Consider the following 22619-nt stretch of genomic DNA (forward strand, 5'->3'; position numbering starts at 1 on the left):
CAATAAACTGTTGAACTAAGAAATGGAATTAGAGAAAGGATTAAAAGAGCTGAAGGGTCTTGCAACTCCATAAGAACACCAGTGCCAACCAGCCAGACCTGCCAGGGACTAAACCACTACCTAAAGACTATACATGGACTAACCCATAGCTCCAGCCGCATATGTAGCAGAGGATGTCCTTGTTGTGTACCAATGAAAGGAGAATCCCTTTGTCTTGCCAAGGTTAGACCTTCAGTGTAGGGGAATGTCAGTGGGGCAGGGAGGTGGCTATTCATAGCAGCCTTATAATAACCAGAAGCTGGAATGAACCCAGATGTCTTTCAACAGAGGAATAAATACAGAAAATGTGGCACATTTACACAATGTAGTATTACTCGGCTCTAAAAACAATGACTTCATGAGATTCTTATGTAAATGGTGGAACTAGAAATTATCAGCCTGAGTGTGGTATCCCAATAACTAAAGAACACACATGGTATACACGCACGGATAAGTAAATATTACGCAAAAGCTCAGAAAACCCAAGATACTTTTCACAGACCACATAAAGTTCAAGAAGAAGGAAAACCAAAGTGTGGATGCTTCAGTCCTTCTTAGAAGGAGGGAGAAAATCCAATATTATGATGATGAAGACACCTTAAAAAGAAAATGAATGAATCCTTTAATAAATGCAGGAAATTACAATTAAACAATTGAATGAAATGTATAAAACAGTCCAATAAATGAAAATGGAAATAGAAACAATAAAGAAAACACAAAAGGACAGAACATGGGAGGTAAGAAATCTTAGGAGGAGAATAGCAACTACAGATATAAGCATCACCAACAGAATACAAGAGATGGACCACATAAAGCTCATGAGGAAAGATGACTAAAGTGTGGATGCTTCAGTCCTTCTTAGAAGTGGGAACAAAACTATTCATAGGAGAACATATGGAGACAGTTTGGAGCAGAGACTGAAGGAAGGCCATTCAGAGCCTGCCCCACCTGGGGATCCAGCCTATATGCATACAGCTACCTACCCTAGACAATAATGCTGATACCAAGAAGTGCATGCAGATAGAAGCCTGATATAGCTATCTTCTGAGAGTCTCTGGCAGAGCATGACAAATTTCGAGGGAAAAGCTAGCAGCAAACCATTGAATTGAGAACAGGTCCCTATTGGAGGAGTTAGAGAAAGGATTGAAGGATTTGCAACCCCATAAGAACAATACCAACCAACTAGAGCTCCTCGGCATTAAACCACCATCTAAAGAGTTCACATGAACAGACCCATGGCTCTAGCTACATATGAAGCAAAGGATGGCCTTGTTTGGCACCAATGGGAGGAGAAGCCCTTGGTTTGGCCAAGGCTGGACCCCCATCTCCCCCAGGTATAGGGGAATGTCAGTGTGGGAAGGTGAAAAAGGGTGGGTGGGTGGGGAGGGAAAACACCCTCATAGAAGAAGAGGGAGGCGGGATAGCATAGGAGGTTTATGAAGAGGGAACAGGGAAAGTGGATAACATTTGAAATGTAAATAAAAAATTATCAAATTAAAAAACAGAAATACATGTCAGTGACAAAGACATATACTACCTCAGAGTAAAAGGTTGGAAAAAGGCTTTCAAAGCAAATAGTCCCAAGAAACAAATTGGAGTTGACATTATAATATACAATAAATAGAATTTTAACCCAAAGTTATCAAAGACATGGGGAAGGATATTTCATATTTATCGAGGGAAAAATCCACTTAGAAAAATCTCAGCCAAAAAGACTCAAGGGCATTCATATTCATAAAGGAAACTTTAGCAAAGCTAAATACATACATTGAACTTCACACAATAATAGTGGGAGACTTCAACAGCCCACTTGCATCAATGGACAGGGCATTGAAACAGAAACTCCATAAAGACACAGGGAAACTAACAAAGGTTATGAATCAAATGTATTTAACAGATAGCTGCAGAACATTTCATCCCCAAACAGGAGAACATAATTTTTTCAGCAACTTATAGAACCTTCTCCAAAACTGAACAAAAAATCAGATATAAATAGAAAGGCTCAAGAGATTCAAGAAGATGGAAATGATCCCATGCACTCTATCCTATCAACACTAAGGTTAGATTTCAATAAAAACACAAAGAAAAAAACCCTGAAAGCCCACTTAATCATGGAAAATAAACAACTCTTTGTTCAAAATCTTGGTCAGGAAAGAAAGAAATCAAAGACTTTATGAAATTCAATGTAAATGAAAACATGGGACACAATGAAAGCAGTGTGAAGAGGAAAAGTTATAGTGCTAAGTACCTTCATAAAAAAATGAAGAGATCCAATACAAGCAACTCAATAGCTCACCTGAAAGCTCTAGAATAGAAAGGAGCAAACAGACCCAAGATGAATACATGACAGGAAATAGTCAAACTCATAACTGAAAGCAACCAGGTAGAAACAAAGATAAAGATAAAAAAGCATCAACAAAACCAAGATCTGGTTCTTTGATAAAAATCAACAAGATAGATAAACCCTTAGTCAAACTAACTTAAGGGCACAGGGACAATATCCAAATTAACAATATCAAAAATGAGAAGGGAGACATAAGAACAGCAATTGAGGAAATGCATAAAATCATCAGAAGCTACTAGAAAAGCATATACTCTACAAAACTGGAAAATCTAGAAGAAATGGATGATTTTTATAGATAGATACCATGTAGCAAAGTTAAATCATGCTAAGGTAAGCTAGTTAAATGGTCCCAAAATCCCTAAGAGAAAAGAAATAGAAAACAAAAAAAAAAGTCCAGGGCCAAAGGGTTTTAGTGACAAATTCTACCAGACCTTCAAAAAAGAGGTAATACAAATACTCCTTCAACTATATCACAAAAATAGAAACAGAAGGAACACTACCTATGAAGCTACAGTTACCATGATACCTAAACCACACAAAGACCCAACACAGAAAGAAAACTTCAGACCAATCTCACTTATGAATATCAGTGAAATAATACACAATAAAATGCTTGGAAAACAAATCCAAGAACACATCAAAGACACCATCTACCATGGTCAAGTAGGCCTCATCCAAGGAATGTAAGGCTGGTTCAATATATGAAAATCCATTAACGTAATCCACCATATAAACAAACTCAAAGAAAAAAGGCACATGGTCATCTCATCAGCTCCTGAAAAACCTTTGACAAGCTACAACAACCCCTCCTGTTAAAAGTCTTGGAGAATTCAAGAATGCTGACATATAACTAAATGTAATCAAAGCAATATATAGCAAACCAACAGCCAACATCAGAATAAGTGGAGAGAAACTAGAAGCATGCCACTAAAATCGGGGGTGAGACAGGGTTTCCAACTCTCTGCCTATATATTGAATATAGCACTCAAAATTCTAGCTAGAGCAATTAGACAACAAAAGGAGATCAAGGGGACACAAATTGGAAAGGAAGAAGTCAAAGTATCACTATGTGCAGATGATATGATAGTATGCATAAGCCACCCCCAAAATTCTACCAGAAAACTCCTTCTGGCAATAATCAACTTTTACAGAGTGACTGCATATAAAATTAAGTCAAACAAATCAGTAGCCTTTCTTTACACCAATGATAAATTGGCTGAGGAAGAAAGCAGACAACACCCTTCCCAAGAGCAACAAATACTATTTTGTATTTTACCTTGGTGCAACTCTTACCAAACAAGTGAAATATATGTATGACAAGAATTTCAAATCCTTAAAAAAAGAAATCAAAGAAGGCCTTAGAAAATGGAACGATCTCCCATAGTCATGTAATGGTAAGATTAATATAATGAAAATGGCCATTTTACCAAAAGCAATCTGCAAATTCAAGGCAATCCCCATCAAATTTCCAACACAATTCTTCACAGACATAGAAAGAGCAGTTCTCAACTTCACATGGGAAAACTAAAACCCCAGATAACAAAAACAATTCTCAACAATAAAATAACTTTTGGGGAATCACCATCCCTGACCTCAAGCTGTTCTACAAAGCAATAGTTGTTTAACAACAACTTGGTATTGGTACAAAAAACAGACAGGTCAATCAATGGAATAGAATTGAAGAACCAGAAGTAAACCCACACAGCTATGGACATTTGATCTTTGATAAAGAAGCCAAAACCATGCAGTGGAAAATAGAATACATCTTCAATAATTGGTGCTTGTCTAACTGGCAGAGATGTAGGAGAATGAAAATGGATCCATATTTACCACCCTGCACAAAGCTCAAGTCCAAGAGGGTCAAGGTCCTCAACATAAAAACAGATACTCTGAATCAAATAGAAGAGTAAGTGGGAAAGAGCCTTGAACTCATTGGCACAGGGGAAGGTTCCAATGAACACCAATGGCTCTGACTCTAAGATCAACAATAGATAAATGACACCTCATGAAACTGAAAAGCTTCTGTAGGGCAAAACCCACCATCAATTAGATAAATCAGCCACTAGATGGAAGGAGAATATATTGGGAAAAAACTTCACTAACCCTACATCTGATAGAGTGGTAATATTCAGAATATACAAAGAACTCATGACACCAAATAACCTTAATAAGAAAATTGGGTACAGAGCTAAACAGAGAATTCACAATGGAAGAATCCCAAATGGCTTGGATACACATAAAGAAATGTTCAAAGTCCTTAGTCATCAGAGAAATGCAAAACAAAACAAAATAAACAAGCAAAAAACCACGATTCTTCAATTTTACCTTACAACAATCAAGATGACTAAGAAAAAAAGCTCAAGTGACAGCACATGCTGGTAAAGTTGTGGGGAAAGAGGAACATTCCTTTATTGCTGGTGGATTGAAAGATGGCATAATCACTTTGGAAATCAATCTGGAGGTTCCTCAGAAAATTGGAAATACTTCTGCCTGAAGATCCAGCTATACCCTTTTTGGGCTCATACCTAAAAGATTCCCCACCATTCCCCCAAGGACACATGCTCCACCAAGTTCATTTTAATACCCAGGAGCTGGAAACAACACAGATGTCCCTCAATGGAAGAATGAATACAGATAATTTGGTTCATTTACACAGTGGGATACTATTCAGCTACTAAGAATGAGGATATCATGAATTTTGCAGACAAATGAATGAAACTAGAAAATATCATTCTGAGTGAGATAACTCATACCCAGAAGGACCTAAGTGTTATATGCTCACTGTTAAGTAGATATTAGCCAAAACATTCAGAATAATGAGGATACAACCCACAGACCATAAGAAGTATATAACAATTAGAGAGGCCCAAGTGAGAATGCTTCAATTCCACTTTGAAGGGGGAAGGAAATAATTAAGGGAGATAAATGGAGGCAGGGAACTGAGTGGGAGGAGGGAGAAAGAGGGAGGGGAAAGGGGAAAAGCGTCTGAGGGGATGACAGGAGAGAAGGCCAGATGTCTAAGAGAATAAACTGAGATAAGCAGCATTGGGGTGGGAGGAGGAAGACACTCTAGGAAGTACCAGAAACATGGGATGTGAGAGATTCTAAGGACTCAGTGGGGTGACCTTGGTCACAATTCCCAACATTGGGGAGAGGGAAATGGAAGAGTTCAACTACAGTAGATAGACAGGGTCTCAAGCAGAGGGACAGTACTACTAATCCACAGCCAAATATTCTGACCCAGAACTGTTCCTGCCTAGAAGAGCTGCAAGAACAAAAATGGAGAAGAGACTGAAGGAAAGGTGGTCCAGTGACTGCCCAACTTGGATCCATCTCATGGGAAGGCCCCAAGGCCTGACACAATTACTGATGCTATGACTTGTTTACAGATGAGAGCTTGGCATGGTTGTCCTCTTAGAGGCCCTACCAGCAGCTGACGGAGACAGGAGCAGACACTTACACCCAGGCACTGGCCTGAAGTTGGAGACTGCTGTGGTTGAATTAGGGGAAGGATTGAAGAAGCTGAAGGGGAGAGCAACCACATAGGAACATCAGCAGTGTCAAGTTACTCAGACCCTAGGGGACTCCCAGAGTCTGACCCACCTATGAAGAGCATAAAAGGGCAAGTCAGAAGTCTGTCTTGTCAGGCCTTAGTGGGAGAAGGCTTAATCCTGAAGTAAGTTGAAGCCTTGGAAATGGGAGGTCTGGTGGCATGAGAGCACCCTTTGGAGGCAAGTGGGAGGAGGAATGGAATAAAGATCTGTGGGCGGGGGGGGGGGGGGGGCAGGGAATACACAGGGGCATATAAATACATAAAATAATAAAAATTTAAAATAATAACAGTACAACAAAAAATGAAACAAAAAACAAACAAAAAAGAAAAAAAAAAGAAAAAGAAATTGCCTTAAAGCCAGATCTTAGGGAGCAATTTTCTCAAGTAAAGTTCCCTCTTCCAAGATACCACTATTGTGTGTTTCAAGTTGACATGAGACTTCTCAACCCAAGTTCCACGTTTTCAGTCTGTGGCTCAAAACAGAATGTCCTGGTTCTAAAGCATTAGGTAGTCTACTTCTCTAGCTATATTGTTTTGACCACATATAACTTTTTTCTCGAGACAGCTCTATGTCATGAGTGCAGTGTTCTGCAACAGACATCCTGTGGTTCTAGCATCTTCAGCCTCCAGGAATCTCTGTTCAGCAAGGGGTATTCAAGTTCACAGATTTATGCAATGCTCTCTGAGGGAATGCTACCAGAGCCTCCTGCCCTGCCACACAACTTAAGGCCTCTGCTGCTGCTAAAGACTGGATCAGACTGGTTCCATGTTTGCAAGACCAGTACTGTGTGGTCACAGACTCACATTCTGTTAGCTGCTCAAAGTGGAGTCTGGCCCTAAAGAACCACAATTCTATTACCTTCCATTTATTAATCCCCATGATAACTATTTCCAGGGCAATTGTTTTCCTGGTACATGGATTCCCTTGAATTGAGGCCCTTGGCCTCAGTTCAAGCTCCTTCCTTTTAGAAGTTTTCTGCATTTTCACAAATTAGATCATTTGATGACTGGACTCTTGCACTCCTGGCTGTTTTCCTTCTGTCTGGTGTAGAGCATGATGTCTCACTGCAGGCCAAGCAAACTCTTAGCTAATGCCTTGGCTGCAAACTTTACTTGTTTGATCACTCCTCTTCGGCAAACTAGACATTCTTATGACTTTCTGTCTCCTTTTTTATTTTCTTTCTACTGTAGATCCAGACAAAATGCAGTACGAGTGGTGATACTATGATCACTATACATACCCATTATAAAATATACTCCACAAAACAAATTAGGTCATTATTTTCATGTTAAATTTGATTTGGTGTCAAAAGATTGAGGCCAGGTTGTGGGCCAAATTTCACACTAAAGAATTCAAATGTAATTGTTGATACAGTCTCTGAGATCTCTGGAAATTCATGGCTTCTATCTCCACTGTCTGTGCTTAGTCCATCATTTTCATTTCCTAAGAGGCACTTGACTGGCTCCTTGAGCTATATTTACAGTATTCAAGGGCTTTTCGTTTTTTTTATCTTTATTAACTTGGGTATTTCTTATTTACATTTCCATTGTTATTCCCTTACCCGATTTCCTGGCCAACATCCCCCTAATCTCCTTATCTATGGGTGTTCCCCTCCCCATCCTCCCCCCATTACTGCCCTCGCCCCAACAATCACATTCACTGGGGGATCAGACTTGGGAGAACCAAGGGCTTCCCAATCCAATGGTGCTCTTACTAGGCCATTCATTGCTATCTATGAGGTTGGAGCCCAGGGTCAGTCCATGTATAATCTTTGGGTAGAGGCTTAGTCCCTGGAAGCTATGGTTGGTTGGCATTGTTGTTCATATAGGTTCTCAAGCCCCTTCAAGCTCTTTCAGTCCTTTCTAAGTTCCTTCAATCGGGGTCCCATTCTCAGTTCAGTGGTTTAATGATGGCAGTCGCTATGTATTTGCTGTATTCTGGCTGTGTCTCTGAGGACAGATCTACATCCAGTTCCAGTCAGCCTGCACTTCTTTGCTTCATCCATCTTATCTAGTTTGGTGGCTATATATGTATGGGCCACATGTGGGGCAGGCACTGAATGGGTGTTCCTTCTGCCTCTGTTCTAAACTTTCCCTCCCTATTCCCTCCCAAGGGTATTCTTGTTCCCCTTTTAAAGAAGGAGTTTAGCATTCGCATTTTGGTCATCCTTCTTAAGTTTCAGGTGTTCTCTGCATCTAGGCGAATTCGAGTATTTGGACTAATATCCACTTATCAAAGAGTGCATACCATGTGTGTTTTTCTATGATTGGGTTACCTCACTCAGGATGATATTTTCCAGTTGCCTACATTTGCCTATGAATTTCATAAAGTCATTGTTTTTGATAGCTGAGTAATATTCTATTGTGTAGATGTACCACATTTTCTGTATCCATTCCTCTATTGAAGGGCATCTGGGTACTTTCCAGCTTCTAACTATTATAAATAAGGCTGCTATGAACATTCAGAGCATGTGTCTTTGATATATGTTGGGGCATCTTTTGGGTATATGCCCAAGAGAGGTATAGCTGGATCCTCAGGCAGTTCAATGTCCAATTTTCTGAGGAACCTCCAGACTGATTTCCAGAATGGTTGTACCAGTCTGCAATCCCACCAACAATGGAGGAGTGTTCCTCTTTCACCACATCCTCGCCAACATCTGCTGTCACCTGAGTTTTTGATCTTAGCCATTCTCACTGGTATGAAGTGAAATCTCAGGGTTGTTTTGATTTGCATTTCCCTTATGACAAAAGATGTTGAACATTTCTTTAGGTGTTTCTCAGCCATTCGGCATTCCTCAGCTGTGAATTCTTTGTTTAGCTCTGAAACCCATTTTTAAATAGGGTTATTTGTCTCCCTGCAGTCTAACTTCATGAATTCTTTGTATATTTTAGATATGAGCCCTCTATCGATTATAGGATTGGTAAAGATCTTTTCCCAATCTGTTGGTTTCCGTTTTGTCCTAACAACAGTGTCCTTTGCCTTACAGAAGCTTTGCAGTTTTATGAGATCCCATTTGTGGATTCTTGATCTTAGAGCATAAGCCATTGGTGTTTTGTTCAAGAAGTTTTCTCCAGTGCCCACGTGTTCAAGATTCTTCCCCACTTTTTCTTCTATAAGTTTGAGTGTATCTGTTTTGATGTGGAGTTCCTCGATCCACTTGGACTTAAGCTTTGTATGGGGTGAAAAGTATGGATCGATCTGCATTCTTCTACATGCTGACCTCCAGTTGAACCAGCACCATGTGCTGAAAATGCTATCTTTTTCCATTGGATGGTTTTGGATCCCTTGTCAAAAATCAACAGACCATAGGTATGTGGGTTCATTTCTGGGTCTTCAATTCTATTCCACTGGTCTATCTGTTTGTCTCTGTACCAATACCATGCAGTTTTTATCACTATTGCTCTGTAATACTCCTGAGTTCAGGGATAGTGATTCCCCCAAAAGATCTTTTATTGTTGAGGATAGTTTAAGCTATCCTAGGTTTTTTGTTATTCCAGATGAATTTGCAAATTGTTCTGTCTAACTCTCTGAAGAATTGGATTGGTATTTTGATGGAGATTGCATTGAATCTGTAGATTGCTTTTGGTAAAATGGCCCTTTTTACTATATTAATCCTGCCAATCCATGAGCATGGGAGATCTTCAATTTCTTTCTTCAGAGGCTTGAAGTTCTTATCATACATATTTTTCCTTGCTTGTTTAAAGTCACTCCGAGGTATTTTATATTATTTGTGACTATAATGAAGGGTGTCATTTCCCTAATTTCTTTCTTGGCTTTTTTCTCTTTTGTGTAGAGGAAGGCTACTGATTTATTTGAGTTAATTTTATACACAGTCACTTTGCTGAAAGTGTTTATCAGGTTTAGTAGTTCTCTGGTGGAACTTTTGGGACCACTTAAATATACTATCATATCATCTACAAATAGTGATATTTTGACTTCTTCTTTTCCAATCTGTATCACTTTAATCTCCTTTTGTTGTCTGATTGCTCTCGCTAGAACTTCAAGAACTATATTGAATGAGTAGGGAGAGAGTGGGCAGCCTTGTCTAGTCCCTGATTTTAGTGGGATTGCTTCATGTTTCTCTCCATTTAGTTTAATATTAGCTACTGGTTTGCTGTATATGGCTTCTACTATGTTTAGGTATGGGCCTTGAATTCCTATTCTTTCCAGGACTTTTATCATGAAGGGGTGTTGAATTTTGTCAAATGCTTTCTCAGCTTCTAAGGAAATGAGCATGTGGTTTTTATTTTTCAGATTGTTTATATTGTGGAATCCGTTGATGGTTTTCCGTATATTAAACCATCCCTTCATGTCTGCCATGAAGCCTATTAGATCATGATGGATGACTGTTTGGATGTGCCCTTGGATTCTGTTTGCAAGAATTTTATTGAGTATTTTTGCATCAATATTCATGAGGGAAATGGTCTGAAGTTCTCTTTGTTTGTTGGGTCTATGTGTGGTTTAGGTATAAGAGTAATTGTGGCTTCATAGAAGGAATTCTGTAGTGCTCCATCTGTTTCAATTTTGTGGAATAGTTTGGATAGTATTGCCATGAGCTCCTCTATGAAGGTCTGATAGAATTCTGCACCAAACCCATCTGGACCTGGTTTTTTTGGTTGAGAGACCTTTAATGACTGCTTCTATTTCTTTCTGAGTTATGGGGTTGTTTAAACGGTTTATCTGTTCCTTATTTAACTTTGGTACCTGGTATCTGTCTAGGAAATTGTCCATTTCCTGCAGATTTTCAAGTTTTGTTGAATATAGGCTTTTGTAGTAGGATCTGATGACTTTTTTAATTTCCTCTGATTCTGTAGTTACGTCTTCCTTTTCATTTCTGATTTTGTTAATTTGGACACACTCTCTGTGTCCTCTCGTTAGTCTGGCTAAGGGTTTATCTATCTTGTTTATTATCTCAAAGAACCAGGTTTTGGTTCTGTTGATTTTTGTATAGTCTTTTTTGTTTCTACTTGATTGATTTCAGCTTTGAGTTTGATTATTTCCTGCCTTCTACTCCTCCTGGGTGTATTTGCTTCTTTTTGTTGTAGAGCGTTCAGGTGTTTTGTCAAGCTGCTGATATATGCTCTGTTCTGTTTCTTTCTGCAGGCGCTCAGAGCTATGAGTTTTCTTCTTAGCACAGTTTTCATTGTGTCCCATAAGTTTGGGTATGTTGTACCTTCATTTTCATTAAATTCTAAGAAGTCTTTAATTTCTTTCATTATTTCTTCCTTGACCAGGTTATCACTGAGTAGAGCATTGTTCAACTTCCAAGTATATCTGGACATTCTTCCCTTATTGTTATTGTAGACCAGCTTTAACCCGTGGCAGTGTGATAGGACGCATGGGATTATTTCTATCTTTCTGTATCTATTGCGGCCTGTTTTATGACCAATTATATGCTCAATTTTGGAGAAAGTACCATGAGGTGGTGAGAAGAAGGTATATCCTTTTGTTTTAGGATAGAATGTTCTATAAATATCTGTTAAGTCCATTTCATTCATGACTTCTCTTATCCTGTCTATGTTTCTGTTTAATTGATGTTTCCATGATCTGCCCATTGATGAGAGTAGGGTGTTGAAATCTTCTATTATTGTTGTGTGAGGTGCAATGTGTGCTTTGAGCTTTAGTAAGGTTTCTTTTATGTATGTAGGTGCCCTTGTATTTGGAGCATAGATATTTAGGATTGAGAGTTCATCTTGGTGGATTTTTCCTGTGATGAATATGAAGTGTCCTTCCTTATCTTTTTTGATGACTTTTAATTGAAAATCAAATTTATTCAATATTAGAATGGCTACTCCAGCTTGCTTTTTCAGACCACTTGCTTCGAAAGTTGTTTTCCAGGCTTTCACTCTGAGGTAGTGTCTGTCTTTGTCTCTGAGGTGTGTTTCCTGTAGGCAGCAGAATGCAGTGTCCTCATTGCATATCCAGTTTGTTAATCTGTGTCTTTTTATTGGAGTATTGAGTCCATTGATATTGAGAGATATTAAGGAATAGTGATTTTTGCTTCCTGTTGTATTCGTATTTGGATGTGAGATTATGTTTGTGTACTTTTCTTCTCTTTGTTTTGTTGCCAAGACAGTTAGTTTCTTGCTTTTTCTAGGGTGTAGCTTACCTCCTTATGTTGCACTTTACCATTTATTATCCTTTGTAGGGCTGGATTTGTAGAAAGATATTATGTAAATTTGGTTTTGTCATGGAACATCGTGGTTTCTCCATCTATGTTAATTGAGAGTTTTGCTGGATACAGTAACCTGGGCTGGCATTTGTGTTCTCTTAAGGTCTATATGACATCTGTCCAGGATCTTCTGGCTTTCATAGTCTCTGGTGAGAAGTCTGGTGTGATTCTGATAGGTCTGCCTTTATATGTTACTTGACCTTTTTCCCTTACTGCTTTCAATATTCTTTCCTTTTTTGTGCTTTTGTTCTTTTGATTATTATGTGACGGGAGGAGTTTCTTTTCTGGTCTAATCTATTTGGAGTTCTGTAGGCTTCTTGTATGTTTATGGGCATCCCTTTCTTTAGGTTAGGGAAGTTTTCTTCTATGATTTTGTTGAAGATATTTACTGGTCCTTTGAACTGGGTGTCTTCACTCTCTTCTATACCTATTTTCCTTAGGTTTGATCTTCTCATGGAGTCCTGGATTTCCTTTTATATTTTGGACCAGTACCTTTTTCCATTTTACATTATCTTTGACAGTTGTGTCGATGATTTTTTTTTCGGAGCTGGGGGTCGAACCTAGGGCCTTGTGCTTGCTAGGCAAGTGCTCTACCACTGAGCTAAATCCCCAACCCTGTGTCGATGATTTCTATGGAATCTCCTGCTCCTGAGATTTTCTCTTCCATCTCTTGTATTCTGTTTGTGATTCTTGTATCTATGGCTCCTTGTCTCTTCTTTGGTTTTCTATATCCAGGGTTGCTTCCCTTTGTGCTTTCTTCATTGCTTCTATTTCCATTTTTAATTCCTTCACCTGTTTGAGTGTGTTTTCCTGGAATTCTTTCAGGGATTTTTGTGATTCCTCTGTATAGGCTTCTACTTGTTTATTTATGTTTTCCTGCATTTCTCTAAGGGAGTTCTTTATGTCTTTCTTGAAGTCCTTCATCATCATGATCATATGTGATTTAAAATCAAGATCTTGCTTTTCTGGTGTGTTTGGATAATCAGTGTTTGCTTTGGTGGGAGAATTGGGCTCTGATGATGCCATGTAGTCTTGGTTTCTGTTGCTTGGGTTCCTGTGCTTGCCTCTTGCCATCAGGCTGTCTCTGGTGTTTCTTTGTTCTGCTATTTCTGACAGTGGCTAGACCGTCCTATAGGCCTGTGTGTCAAGAGTGCTATAGAACTGTTTTCCTGTTTTCTTTCAGCCAGTTGTGGGAACAGAGTGTTCTGCTTTCAGGCATGTAGTCTTTCCTGTTTACTGGTTTTCAGCTGTTCCTGTGGGCGTGTGTCCTGAGTCCACCAGGCAGGTAACTTGGAACAGAAAAGTTGGTCTTACCTCTGGTCCCAGGGCTCACGTTGCTCCTGGGGGTCTCTGTTTGAGCTCTCTGTGAGGGCAGCAACCAGAAGGGCCTGCCCTGCCTTTTCCTGGGCCCCTGTGCACAGGGGTCCCAGATGGCATTAGGTGTTTTACTCTGGAGTCAGAAATGTGGGCAGAGTGTAGTCTCTTCTGGCTTCCCAGGCGTGTCTGTCTGAAGGTTTAGCTCTCCCTCCCACGGGATTTGGGTGCAGGGAGCTGTTGCCTGGGTTCTTCAGATTTGAGTGGTGTCTGGACCACTGGGGACCTGCCGCTTGAGTGCCCCTGTCTTCCTGTTCCCAGAGCCCCTACACCGTTTCCTCTTGGACCAGGGATGTGGGCAGGGGTGGGCAGTATTGGTGGTCTCTCCTGCTCTGCAGTCTCAGGAGTGCCCACCTGTCTCGGTGGTGAACTCTCTCTCCCATGGGGTTTGGGAGCAGGGAGCTGTGGGCCAGGATTAGCGAGGTTCTCATGGGCTTTTCACTACAGAGTTTCTAATATTTCTACATCCCTCCCTCAACAATCATAAAGGCATTGAGAGTGAATATGAACTTTATCATTACAAAGACCACATCCCCTATTCCACTTTTTTTACTAGTTAATGTTTCTGTTGGTGTGGTAAGGAAGTCTTACAAATCATCTTTGAAGAAGAATCTTATTTTGGCACATACACCAATTGTGTAGTAATTTCCAGTGAGAATGTTACCTTATAGGAATTTGAAAAGGAAGATAGTTGCATTGTATATGCATGGAAGAAGAGAGAATTGAATATTATTCTCAGCTAGCTTCCTCTTCTTACGTATCTCAGTACACAAGCACAGGGAACAATGTAGTCTTCCTTTAAGGTGGTCGTTTCTCATCAATTTTACTAATCCGGATAACCATTCTGTCATTCCACAAATCTAAGTTAACATATATAAGTCCCTGTAGGCACGTCTGAGAATCATCAGGCAGTGATTGAAGTTTTTTTATACTTTACAATTACTATTAGTGATCGCACATATACAAGTAATTTCCAAATAGAATGTTAAGAGCCAGTTGCTGAATACACAACAATTTCTGGTTGTTGGACTTAATAAACACCATGCTAGAAGTAACGTGGAGTCTTATTCTCTGGTTCTTAGTCTCACTGCACTGAAAGCTATTATGCAGGCCGCTGATAGACAATACTCTACATCATTTTATTCAACAATGGACTCTTGAGTCATAATAGTAGGGCTAACTCATTTATCTATCTATATGGAGATTAAGTGTAAGTTGACTTGCTTTCTAATGATTTTGTTAATGCCCATATATTAATGCTGTTTTCAGTTTTTTTGTTTTTTTTTTATTAACTTGAGTATTTCTTATATACATTTCGAGTGTTATTCCCTTTCCCGGTTTCCGGGCAAACATCCCCCTCCCCCCTCCCCTTCCTTACACTCCCAACCCTCCCCCCATTGCCGACTTCCCCCCATAGACTAGTTCACTGGGGGTTCAGTCTTAGCAGGACCCAGGGCTTCCCCTTCCACTGGTGCTCTTACTAGGATATTCAATGCTACCTATGGGGTCAGAGTCCAGGGTCAGTCCATGTATAGTCTTTAGGTAGTGGCTTAGTCCCTGGAAGCTCTGGTTGCTTGGCATTGTTGTCCATATGGGGTCTCGAGCCCCTTCAAGCTCTTCCAGTTCTTTCTCTGATTCCTTCAACGGGGGTTCTATTCTCAGTTCAGTGGTTTGCTGCTGGTATTCGCCTCTGTATTTGCTGTATTCTGGCTGTGTCTCTCAGGAGCGATCTACATCCGGCTCCTGTCGGTCTGCACTTCTTTGCTTCATCCATCTTGTCTAATTGGGTGGCTGTATATGTATGGGCCAAATGTGGGGCAGGCTCTGAATGGGTGTTCCTTCAGTCTCTGTTTTAATCTTTGCCTCTCCCTTCCCTGCCAAGGGTATTCTTTTTCCTCATTTAAAGAAGGAGTGAAGCATTCACATTTTGATCATCCGTCTTGAGTTTCGTTTGTTCTAGGGATCTAGGGTAATTCAAGCATTTGGGCTAATAGCCACTTATCAATGAGTGCATACCATGTATGTCTTTCTGTGATTGGGTTAGCTCACTCAGGATGATATTTTCCAGTTCCAACCATTTGCCTAAGAATTTCGTAAAGGCGTTGTTTTTGATAGCTGAGTAATATTCCATTGTGTAGATGTACCACATTTTCTGTATCCATTCCTCTGTTGAAGGGCATCTGGGTTCTTTCCATTTTCTGGCTATTATAAATAAGGCTGCGATGAACATAGTGGAGCACGTGTCTCTTTTATATGTTGAGGCATCGTTTGGGTATATGCCCAAGAGAGGTATAGCTGGATCCTCAGGCAGTTCAATGTCCAATTTTCTGAGGAACCTCCAGACTGATTTCCAGAATGGTTTTACCAGTCTGCAATCCCACCAACAATGGAGGAGTGTTCCTCTTTCTCCACATCCTCGCCAGCATCTGCTGTCACCTGAGTTTTTGATCTTAGCCATTCTCACTGGTGTGAGGTGAAATCTCAGGGTTGTTTTGATTTGCATTTCCCTTATGACTAAAGATGTTGAACATTTCTTTAGGTGTTTCTCAGCCATTCGGCATTCCTCAGCTGTGAATTCTTTGTTTAGCTCTGAACCCCATTTTTAATAGGGTTATTTGTTTCCCTGCAGTCTAACTTCTTGAGTTCTTTGTATATTTTGGATATAAGGCCTCTATCTGTTGTAGGATTGGTAAAGATCTTTTCCCAATCTGTTGGTTGCCGTTTTGTCCTAACCACAGTGTCCTTTGCCTTACAGAAGCTTTGCAGTTTTATGAGATCCCATTTGACGATTCTTGATCTTAGAGCATAAGCCATTGGTGTTTTGTTCAGGAAATTTTTTCCAGTGCCCATGTGTTCCAGATGCTTCCCTAGTTTTTCTTCTATTAGTTTGAGTGTGTCTGGTTTGATGTGGAGGTCCTTGATCCACTTGGACTTAAGCTTTGTACAGGGTGATAAGCATGGATCGATCTGCATTCTTCTACATGTTGCCCTCCAGTTGAACCAGCACCATTTGCTGAAAATGCTATCTTTTTTCCATTGGATGGTTTTGGCTCCTTTGTCAAAAATCAAGTGACCATAGGTGTGTGGGTTCATTTCTGGGTCTTCAATTCTATTCCATTGGTCTATCTGTCTGTCTCTGTACCAATACCATGCAGTTTTTATCACTATTGCTCTGTAATACTGCTTGAGTTCAGGGATAGTGATTCTCCCTGAAGTCCTTTTATTGTTGAGGATAGCTTTAGCTATCCTGGGTTTTTTGTTATTCCAGATGAATTTGCAAATTGTTCTGTCTAACTCTTTGAAGAATTGGATTGGTATTTTGATGGGGATTGCATTGAATCTGTAGATTGCTTTTGGTAAAATGGCCATTTTTACTATATTAATCCTGCCAATCCATGAGCATGGGAGATCTTTCCATCTTCTGAGGTCTTCTTCAATTTCTTTCCTCAGTGTCTTGAAGTTCTTATTGTACAGATCTTTTACTTGCTTGGTTAAAGTCACACCGAGGTACTTTATATTATTTGGGTCTATTATGAAGGGTGTCGTTTCCCTAATTTCTTTCTCGGCTTGTTTCTCTTTTGTATAGAGGAAGGCAACTGATTTATTTGAGTTAATTTTATACCCAGCCACTTTGCTGAAGTTGTTTATCAGCTTTAGTAGTTCTCTGGTGGAACTTTTGGGATCACTTAAATATACTATCATGTCATCTGCAAATAGTGATATTTTGACCTCTTCTTTTCCGATCTGTATCCCTTTGATCTCCTTTTGTTGTCTGATTGTTCTGGCTAGAACTTCAAGAACTATATTGAATAAGTAGGGAGAGAGTGGGCAGCCTTGTCTAGTCCCTGATTTTAGTGGGATTGCTTCAAGTTTCTCTCCATTTAGTTTAATGTTAGCAAGTGGTTTGCTGTATATGGCTTTTACTATGTTTAGGTATGGGCCTTGAATTCCTATTCTTTCCAGGACTTTTATCATGAAGGGGTGTTGAATTTTGTCAAATGCTTTTTCAGCATCTAATGAAATGATCATGTGGTTCTGTTCTTTCAGTTTGTTTATATAATGGATCACGTTGATGGTTTTCCGTATATTAAACCATCCCTGCATGCCTGGGATGAAGCCTACTTGATCATGGTGGATGATTGTTTTGATGTGCTCTTGGATTCGGTTTGCCAGAATTTTATTGAGTATTTTTGCGTCGATATTCATAAGGGAAATTGGTCTGAAGTTCTCTTTCTTTGTTGGGTCTTTGTGTGGTTTAGGTATAAGAGTAATTGTGGCTTCGTAGAAGGAATTCGGTAGGGCTCCATCTGTTTCAATTTTGTGGAATAGTTTGGATAATTTTGGTATGAGGTCTTCTATGAAGGTTTGATAGAATTCTGCACTAAACCCGTCTGGACCTGGGCTCTTTTTGGTTGGGAGACCTTTAATGACTGCTTCTATTTCCTTAGGAGTTATGGGGTTGTTTAACTGGTTTATCTGTTCCTGATTTAACTTCGATACCTGGTATCTGTCTAGGAAATTGTCCATTTCGTGAAGATTTTCAAATTTTGTTGAATATAGGTTTTTATCGTAAGATCTGATGATTTTTTGAATTTCCTCTGAATCTGTAGTTATGTCTCCCTTTTCATTTCTGATTTTGTTAATTTGGACGCACTCTCTGTGTCCTCTCGTTAGTCTGGCTAAGGGTTTATCTATCTTGTTGATTTTCTCAAAGAACCAACTTTTGGTTCTGTTGATTCTTTCTATGGTCCTTTTTGTTTCTACTTGGTTGATTTCAGCTCTGAGTTTGATTATTTCCTGCCTTCTACTCCTCCTGGGTGTATTTGCTTCTTTTTGTTCTAGAGCTTTTAGGTGTGCTGTCAAGCTGCTGTCATATGCTCTTTCCTGTTTCTTTCTGCAGGCACTCAGAGCTATGAGTTTTCCTCTTAGCACAGCTTTCATTGTGTCCCATAAGTTTGAGTATGTTGTATCTTCATTTTCATTAAATTCTAAAAAGTTTTTAATTTCTTTCTTTATTTCTTCCTTGACCAGGTTATCATTGAGTAGAGCATTGTTCAATTTCCACGTATATGTGGGCATTCTTCCCTTATTGTTATTGAAGACCAGTTTTAGGCCGTGGTGGTCCGATAGCACGCATGGGATTATTTCTATCTTTCTGTACCTGTTGAGGCCCGTTTTTTGACCAATTATATGGTCAATTTTGGAGAAAGTACCATGAGGAGCTGAGAAGAAGGTATATCCTTTTGCTTTAGGATAGAATGTTCTATAAATATCCGTTAAGTCCATTTGGCTCATGACTTCTCTTAGTCTGTCGACATCACTGTTTAATTTCTGTTTCCATGATCTGTCCATTGATGAGAGTGGGGTGTTGAAATCTCCCACTATTATTGTGTGAGGTGCAATGTGTGTTTTGAGCTTTAGTAAGGTTTCTTTTACGTATGTAGGTGCCCTTGTATTTGGGGCATAGATATTTAGGATTGAGAGTTCATCTTGGTGGATTTTTCCTTTGATGAATATGAAGTGTCCTTCCTTATCTTTTTTGATGACTTTTAGTTGGAAATTGATTTTATTTGATATTAGAATGGCTACTCCAGCTTGCTTCTTCTGACCATTTGCTTGGAAAGTTGTTTTCCAGCCTTTCACTCTGAGGTAGTGTCTGTCTTTGTCTCTGAGGTGTGTTTCCTGTAGGCAGCAGAATGCAGGGTCCTCGTTGCGTATCCAGTTTGTTAATCTATGTCTTTTTATTGGGGAGTTGAGGCCATTGATATTGAGAGATATTAAGGAATAGTGATTATTGCTTCCCGTTATATTCATATTTGGATGTGAGGTTATGTTTGTGTGCTTTCATTCTCTTTGTTTTGTTGCCAAGACGATTAGTTTCTTGCTTCTTCTAGGGTATAGCTTGCCTCCTTATGGTGGGCTTTACCATTTATCATCCTTTGTAGTGCTGGATTTGTAGAAAGATATTGTGTAAATTTGGTTTTGTCATGGAATATCTTGGTCTCTCCATCAATGTTAATTGAGAGTTTTGCAGGATACAGTAACCTGGGCTGGCATTTGTGTTCTCTTAGGGTCTGTATGACATCAGTCCAGGATCTTCTGGCCCTCATAGTTTCTGGCGAGAAGTCTGGTGTGATTCTGATAGGTCTCCCTTTATATGTTACTTGACCTTTTTCCCTTACTGCTTTTAATATTCTTTCTTTATTTTGTGCGTTTGGTGTTTTGACAATTATGTGACGGGAGGTGTTTCTTTTCTGGTCCAATCTATTTGGAGTTCTGTAGGCTTCTTGTATGTCTATGGGTATCTCTTTTTTTAGGTTAGGGAACTTTTCTTCTATGATTTTGTTGAAGATATTTACTGGTCCTTTGAGCTGGGAGTCTTCACTCTCTTCTATACCTATTATCCTTAGGTTTGATCTTCTCATTGAGTCCTGGATTTCCTGTATGTTTTGGACCAGTAGCTTTTTCCGCTTTACATTATCTTTGACAGTTGAGTCAATGATTTCTATGGAATCTTCTGCTCCTGAGATTCTCTCTTCCATCTCTTGTATTCTGTTGGTGAAGCTTGTATCTACAGCTCCTTGTCTCTTCTTTTGGTTTTCTATATCCAGGGTTGTTTCCATGTGTTCTTTCTTGATTGCTTCTATTTCCATTTTAATTCCTTCAACTGTTTGATTGTGTTTTCCTGGAATTCTTTCAGGGATTTTTGCGATTCCTCTCTGTAGGCTTCTACTTGTTTATTAATGTTTTCCTGTGTTTCCCTAAGTGTGTTCATGTCTTTCTTGAAGTCCTCCAGCATCATGATGAAATATGATTTTGAAACTAGATCTTGCTTTTCTGGTGTATTTGGATATTCCATGTTTGTTTTGGTGGGAGAATTGGGCTCCGATGATGGCATGTAGTCTTGGTTTCTGTTGCTTGGGTTCCTGCGCTTGCCTCTCGCCATCAGATTATCTCTAGTGTTACTTTGTTCTGCTATTTCTGACAGTGGCTAGACTGTCCTATAAGCCTGTGTGTCAGGAGTGCTGTAGACCTGTTTTCCTCTCTTTCAGTCAGTTATGGGGACAGTGTGTTCTGCTTTCAGGCGTGTAGTTTTTCCTCTCTACAGGTCTTCAGCTGTTCCTGTGGGCCTGTGTCTTGAGTTCACCAGGCAGCTTTCTTGCAGCAGAAAATTTGGTCTTACCTGTGGTCCCGAGGCTCAGGTTCGCTCGTGGGGTGCTGCCCAGGGGCTCTCTGCAGTGGCAGCAACCAGGAAGACCTGTGCCGCCCCTTCCGGGAGCTTCAGTGCACCAGGGTTCCAGATGGTCTTTAGCTTTTTCCTCTGGCGTCCGAGATGTGTGTGCAGGGAGCAGTCTCTTCTGGTTTCCCAGGCTTGTCTGCCTCTCTGAAGGTTTAGCTCTCCCTCCCACGGGATTTGGGTGCAGAGAACTGTTTATCCGGTCTGTTTACTTCAGGTTCCGGCGGTGTCTCAGGCCGGTGTCCTGCCGCTCCTGGGCCCTCCCCCACGGGAGCCCAGAGGCCTTATACAGTTTCCTCTTGGGCCAGGGATGTGGGCAGGGGTGAGCAGTGTTGGTGGTCTCTTCTGCTCTGCAGTCTCAGGAGTGCCCACCCGACCAGGCGGTTGGGTCTCTCTCTCACCGGGTCTGGGAGCAGAGAGCTGCTGCGGGCCGGGATCCGCGGGTGTCCTGTTTTCAGTTTTGATCAGAGAAGTTTCTTTCCAGAGTTTGAGAATGCTACTACAAAGCTGAAACTGTCCATTCTTCAGAAAATAAGTGATTATTAAATTAAATGATTATTAAATGATTAAGTCATAATCTATATGTATACAGCACTATTTCCAAGGATCAGGGACCATGTGAAACAGAGTTCTGAGATAATATAAGGTCTAAGGTCTGCTACGAGGTGGTATGCAATGCTGTATTCTAGGCATGGCATGGGCTTTGTACTCTCAACAGCTCTGGTAATCTCCACCAGACCTACCCAAAATTCAGTGAGTAAAATTTCACCATCTTGAGAAAGGATGGATGATTAACGATTGCTCTGGATAAGGGAGAGTTGTATTAAGTCTCAATACAGCCCCTTGTATATTGTCCATGCTCCTATAATTTGGTTCCTGGTACATGCTTCTGTAAGAAATCTTAATTTATCTTATTAGTTCGCCAAAAAATAAGAGACATACAGACAGACAGAAAGTAGTTGGGGATTTGTTGAGAAGAAGAAAAGACTCATTTTTATCCCCTGTCATTCATTCTATGTTCCTCTCATGCTCTATAGGGTACTGTAAGTTTAATGAAGAATAAAATGAAAACTATCAAACTATGTTAACTAAACATATTAAATGTAGCACACCAGTATATATCACGAGCATTCCACTTAAACAGTTACTTTGTGAATGAAATCCTATAAGAAGACTATTATAAACTGAATTCAAGAAACAAAGGAATGAAATTAGTGGTTTTAGTCTTTAGAATGAAAATCGTAAGCAGTGTGCACCTTGGGCACTAACTCATGCACATCGAAGCTTCTATTTCCTTTATGTCATCACCATCATCCATTATCCTCACCTCCATGGTTAGGTTGTCTCCAGAATTCTTCATTCCATTCATGTGTGCAACTTTTCTAAGTTCCTTTAAGCCCTTCTGGGGTTTGTTGGTCACAATGAGCCACCGAGCTGACTCTGACAGCCACCTGTCAAGAAGATGTTGGAGGTAGAAACAATCCTTATGAAGTCATTTTCCATACAAAATTTAACCTTTGAAATTTTGTTCTTTAACTGAATACATACAACATTCTGATATAACAATCTCTATAATCTTTTGTTATCTAATGCCTTCATTAAAAGTTAGGAATGTTTCAGCCACATAATTTACTTCACTTTTGAAATGCATACCGAGATCCCCAGTGGGGATCTGTCTCCCTATACTAGATATACATTTGTAGTATGGTTCATGGAACTAGACTATTAGCGATGCTTCCACAGACATATACTAACTTCTTTAGGGTATAGAAATTGTTGTTTAACAATGTGTTCTTTTTTCTAAATTAGAAACATTGTATAAATATTATATACTAATTATATCATCCAAATTCCTAACTTCATCTAATCAGTTGCTGACTTCTGGCCATGCAAGCCGGG

General features: G+C 39.8%; 1 protein-coding gene across 1 annotated transcript in view; it reads right to left on the bottom strand.

Annotated features, from left to right (window-relative positions):
- Slc22a30 (solute carrier family 22 member 30) overlaps window positions 1-22619 on the bottom strand; it is a 75389-nt gene that overhangs the window by 41454 nt on the left and 11316 nt on the right. Inside the window, exon 5 of the mRNA NM_134380.2 lies at window positions 22048-22171. Coding sequence (NP_599207.2) covers window positions 22048-22171 — 124 coding nt within the window. The remainder of the gene's footprint in view (window positions 1-22047; window positions 22172-22619) is intronic.

This window comes from Rattus norvegicus, chromosome 1 (genome assembly GCF_021556685.1).
Source record: "Rattus norvegicus strain SHRSP/BbbUtx chromosome 1, alternate assembly SHRSP_T2T, whole genome shotgun sequence".
NCBI lineage: Eukaryota > Metazoa > Chordata > Mammalia > Rodentia > Muridae > Rattus > Rattus norvegicus.